Consider the following 5512-nt stretch of genomic DNA (forward strand, 5'->3'; position numbering starts at 1 on the left):
AAGTACCTGCACCAGCTTCCACATAGGGAGATTTGGGTACTGCCAGGCTGGCAGTGAGGGCCCTCCCACCTGCATGTATCCTGCACGCTGCCCAGCTCCACAGGAAGCTGGTCTGCAGCCATGGCTGAGCTACGCCGGGAGCTGGTGGCACCCCTGCTCAGCCTTGGAGTTATGCACAAAGGCTGGAAGAAGCAAGCTGGGCTTACAAGGACCTGCTGGTCCATCTGCTTCAGTGCCTTTCTAGAAAAAAAAAATGGGTGGGAGAGAAAGAAGGAATAATACAGCAGAAGCCTCTGAGAAGAAGGCTTACACTTTTCTGTGCAGAAAACCCTTTCCCTGCAGCAAACAGAGAAAATGAAATTAGAGGAGGCAGTAGCAATAAGCAAGTGCTGGACACACACAGGAGCGTGAGTGTTGTTTAACAAAAAGAAGCATATTTTTTCACCCTTTTATTAGCTGGTTGCTGATCATTTTCCTTCTAAAAGTAACGGTAAACTCAGGATCGGTTTGTCAGCAATGCAGATTTTTAAATTATTCATAGAAATTTTAACTGTCACTGCCTTCAAATACTCTAGCCTCTCATTTATTTTTTAAAAAGGGCGTTTTAGATAACATAGCTGTCTGGCTTTCCTTTTCCTATTGCATGTCTGTTCATCTTGTGTGTGTGTGTACATGCAGCTATAGCCGTGCAAGAGCAGGTGTTACTCGGGGATGTATCGACACTGAAATTATTGTTTATTCTCAATGCAGTTATTGTGCATCAGATTGGTTCATTGTCCTGGACTAAGGACAGCTCCTTTCTCCAACCTGTCCTGAAGGCACTTCTATGCGGACCTCTCAGGTGAATCCTGTAATGATCACCAGCTGCACCATGGTGCACAACTCAGACTCAGATGGGACGTACTTTGCATTTACATAATAAGTAACCGTTAAGTCAGCTCATAGGTTGGCAGGTGACATAACTAGTAAAACAAATACTATCAATAATGAGTGTCATCTTCTTTAATTGCTTTTGTTCTAAAGTCAGAGCAGTTGCACTACTGACACTAAGCCATTTTAAATAGATGGCCAAAGAAACCACTGCTGAGGACAACAGATATGTAAAACTGTAGAGACAGCTCAGACACTTCAGAGTTTCTGTGCTCCTTTGTCTGTCCTCGGTCCCTCTGTCAATGACAGTATTAATAGCATGCTGTCACATGCTGAGGAAGCTTGGATGGTGTAAAGGCACAAGAATAATTATAAATGAAGCAAAAATGAGCATCCCGGAGTAGCAACAATAAGAAAACCAGAAGTTTTGGAAAGCAGTGCATTTTATTCCCACATCTCATTCCGTAGTCTTCCACTGATGCTATAAAAATGCCTCTGCATGAGGCAGTATTTTTATTTTTGTGCAACAGTCTCTTTATTGAAAAAAAAAAAGTTAACTGCCTTTGCCAAATTCCCATTTAATTTAGGGATTTTGAATATATAAATAGCATACAACGTAATCATATTTTTCATATACATGCAAACATAGAACAGGGTAACAGCAGCTTTTTTAACAGTTGAAACTGTTCAAATTTTCACAAGTTTTTACGGATAATTCCACAACAGTAAAAGGCAAAACATTAAAGTCCCCCAGGAAGAAGTCCTGCAGTGCAAATCCCAGCGGAGCGCTTTCTATAGCATGTGCCAAGGAAGCACAGTGTGCTACAGTGGGACTGGCAGTCAGGTGGCAAAAAGATCCTCATTTCTGTGGTCAAACAGCACTGAGCAGTAAAAGCAGGTCAGAAATGCAGGTTTCTCTTCAGCCATCTGTACGGATTGCTATGTAATCAGTAACACAGCAACTCCAAGTTACAGGCACAGCCTTATTTAAGATGTATTTGAAAAATAACAAAAAAACATTGCGTTGGCTCTTAATAAATAGTGCTTTTATTGAAAGATGCCTTATGGACCTTGAGCAGAAAGTAAACATATTTCAGCACAGTTGGTATTCCTCCACTCTGAAGCAGCAGCTATATGCAGCGTGTGATGTACAGGTTTCCGTGTCCCATCGCCACAGCACAGCAGCTACAGGCTGACTGCACTCATTAACAGTCCCTTTCCAAATCCATGGGTGATACCAGGTGATCCAACTTCTGCACTCATTTAAAAAAAATACTATTGCACGCAAAAATTTCTATCTGTATTTAAATTGACAAGAATCTACCTTTTCCCTAGAGACTAATTTTGTAAATATGCCCTGCTGGGGAAATTGCTCACTGCTGATTTCAGTGCTGAATTCACCACGAAGCGAAAGCTATCTGTTTGACTGAAGAAGGCATCAGGGTAGGCACTGTTTAATTGGAGCTGTGGGAATAGCTGGTTTATAGTTCAGTGGCTTAATAAATAATAAAAAATAACAAAAACAACCACCACCACCACCAAAACAATGACAAAACCTTGGTTCTTTTTTTTTTCAGGAAATGGTAACCACTTGTTTCAGACTGTGGTCCAGACAGCTGATGGCTGGGGCACTCTCGGGATGACGAGGACTTGGGGTCAGACCTCTTCTCTGTACGGCCCTGAGCACAAGCGTGACCCAAGGACTGCTGCCTCCCAAAGGGCACCCCCAGGCTAAGAAATACTTAAACGCTTGTTTCCTCTGTCTTCCCTGTTACAGGTATTTGGTACAAAATATGAGCATATTGCTTAGAAGACCCACTGGAGATCATGCTTCCTGCTTCCCACATGAGCCCTTGAGCACCCGAGGCTGATCACCAGCTTTACCCCTCACAGCACAAGGAAGCACTGAGAACAAAGACCCAGGTGCTCTGGTGCCAAGCATGCTGGGCAGCCCTGGCCCCCAAGTGCGATCTGCCAGAGCTCCCTGCCTGCAGCCACGGGACACTGCAGCCACACCATGCCATGGCCCAGCACGCAGTCAGGTCATGGGAGCACTGCCCTGCCAAAGCAACCCTGGAAGCCCTGCTATGGGCATGGGCAGAGATGATCTCCACATCTCTGCTGCAGCCTGCAGCCAGGTTCAGGCACAGGCTGAGATCCACCTGACTCTACAGTATAAGAGGGATAGCCCAAGGCACACTTTCTCCCTGTATTTTTTTTTAATAGCCCTCCCAGGTCAAATCAATACAACCCAATATTTCCAAACTATTGTATTTGGGTCAAGCTAATATTCCCAATGCTACATGTAGTTAAAGCTCACAGGCAAACATCTTTCTTCTGCTGACCAAAGCTTCTCAAGAGTTCAGATCTGGTTCTGCTCTTCTGCACGTGCAAGACAGAAGTATTTCCACTTAAGACAAAAACCACATAACATGAAGCTGGACCACGGCCCAGCCTGGCCACAGAATCAGGGAGAATTTTGATTCTTCAGCTAGGTGGGTGATTGTACACCAATAGAATTCAACTGGCACAACCTCTAGCTCTGTTGCAATCATAGTGACACGGAGGAGCACAAACAAGATACAGTTAACAGGAACTTACAAGTTGCAGGAATACACTTGTACAGAGTACCTAGAATTGGATGGATACAGACACAGAATCACATCAACAGAGCCTCAAGCTACAGGCTACCGCCGGCACTGCTTTCAGCCTAGTGGCACTGATACCCTCATGGTCATCCCCACAGCTTGCTGTTACCCAACTCTGTATGCACAGCAGAGGACTTGGTACCTTTAGCTGTGGTAGGTCTAAATGGATGTACTGGAAGCAGTTAAATGTGAGCAGAAAGCATGAGCAAACCCTGACCTTTTGCTTTTGACAGTGAGGTAAAGTTATCCTAAATGACTTGGATTTGTCAGCATTGATGTGGAAATGTATGCTCTGCCTTTCCCTCTGTACATAGAACCCAGTTGTCTCTCTTCAAGTGACATGTTCTGTGGGGTTCTCACGCCTGCTTTTCAAGGGCTTGGTAGCTCTTCATTTTCTATCAAATAATCCTTCTTTATATAGTTAGCACCCCTCACCAACCTCCATACTCCAAGATAGGCATCCTTCAGTGAGCTCCTGCTCCCTTCTTGTGTGTTGGTGACTTTTCCCAGAGCCGATGGTTCCCCAGCAGCTTTCTTGGTGCTGTCCTTCTCCTCCTCTCCACCCTGGCTGTCCTCTTCGGCCGATCCTTCCACCGCTGCTTCCCCAGCCCCCTTATCCTGGGAAATTGCCTCCATTGCAAACAGCGCTTGGTCCCCAGCCTGCCTTTTCCCCTCTTCTTCTCTACCTTCCTTCTCCAGGTCCTCGTACGTGCTCTGCTGCCTGGTCTCGATGTACTTGGCCACGCAGTAAATGACCGACCCCAAGGTGTTGACCACCACACCGGCTATGAACAACTTGGTGGGCTCCACATCATTGAACGCCACCATACCCACCGTGATGGTTGCTATGCTTTTCACCACCCCTACAAAGCTGGTGGTCACAGCTGAGTTAATATAGGTGCAGTGAAGGGTGGTAAAGTTCATGGCGCAGCTGATCAGGACACAGGCGATGAAGATGCATACCATAGCAGGGTCCTTCCAGCCTGGAAATGACCAGACGTTGATGGAGTCCATGCTGGCAAAGGAACAGATAATGAGAAAAGGGGTGGCTGAAACAGCAATGGCATACTGAGCTGTCAGGGGTCCATATTCACTGTCAACGCTGGTCTTCTGAATGAGCACCAGGTAGGCGGCATGGATCAGCACAGCCAGCACACCGGTCACGTAGCCCATGGCATCTCCAGTCAGGTCACCAGCTCCTGTCAGGTGGATTTTGCAGATGAGATGGAAAGAGAGCATCGTTTTGGAGGGAGAGGGTATTTAGGAAAGAGACATCAGTGCATAGCTCCTCAGATTTGTCATGTTTGTCCTAAGGCTGGACATGCTTACCTCCCGATAGATTTTTTCTGTGAAATTGCTGAATGTTTTTCACTTTCCTACACCCGCCTGCCCAAATCAACTCTCTTGCCTTCTCCCTTTAGCAAGGACATCGTGAAATTTGCAGCTGAAACAGCTCAGAGACTGCAGCTCTGGGTACCCTCTGCCAGCACAGGTGCGGGGCAGCTCAGTCTGCTTGGGCTGCCTGGCTTCCAGCCGCGAATCTTCTTTCCACCTTCCTGCCACCCCCAGAGAGCCACAGCGCCCGGCTCAAGCTGCTCGGCAGATGAAGCTGCCTGCCCCCAGCCCAGTGACACCAATCACCGATGACAGGGCCCCAGCAGGGTCGCAGCTGACTCCTAAAGTTGCACCTACCCCTGTAAGACCGCGCTTTTTCTGCTTGGGCTGCAGCTGGCTCCATGGGTTTGCAATTTCCCCCAGGACATTAAATCTCCCGCCGTAAGGCTGCACGCACCCCTCTACGGTCGCACCTCCCTCCATAGAGCTGCCTCCGAGGCCGCATTCACGCTCGCCCGATGCCCCATCCTGCCGAGCCGGGGCGCGGAGGCTCCCGGAGCGGAGGCGGCGCTGCCGTCGGGGCGCCCCGCGGCGCCGCTGCCCGCCGGTCGCGCTGCATCCCAGTCCCGCTCCGCTCCCCGTCCCGTCCCGTCCCGGCG

The 5512-nt window shown here is 48.0% G+C and overlaps 1 protein-coding gene across 1 annotated transcript; it reads right to left on the reverse strand.

The window, feature by feature from the left end:
- SLC35D3 (solute carrier family 35 member D3) lies at positions 1688-5384 on the reverse strand. The gene has a single exon (XM_021391950.1). The coding sequence runs from the start codon at positions 4755-4757 to the stop codon at positions 3888-3890; it is 870 nt and encodes a 289-aa protein (XP_021247625.1). The 5' UTR covers positions 4758-5384; the 3' UTR covers positions 1688-3887.

Source organism: Numida meleagris, chromosome 3 (genome assembly GCF_002078875.1).
Source record: "Numida meleagris isolate 19003 breed g44 Domestic line chromosome 3, NumMel1.0, whole genome shotgun sequence".
In the NCBI taxonomy this organism is placed as follows: domain Eukaryota; kingdom Metazoa; phylum Chordata; class Aves; order Galliformes; family Numididae; genus Numida; species Numida meleagris.

Excerpts from the sequence above, each read along its gene's own strand:
- SLC35D3 (XM_021391950.1), bottom strand. The coding sequence starts at position 4,757 with ATGCTCTCTTTCCATCTCATCTGCAAAATCCACCTGACAGGAGCTGGT.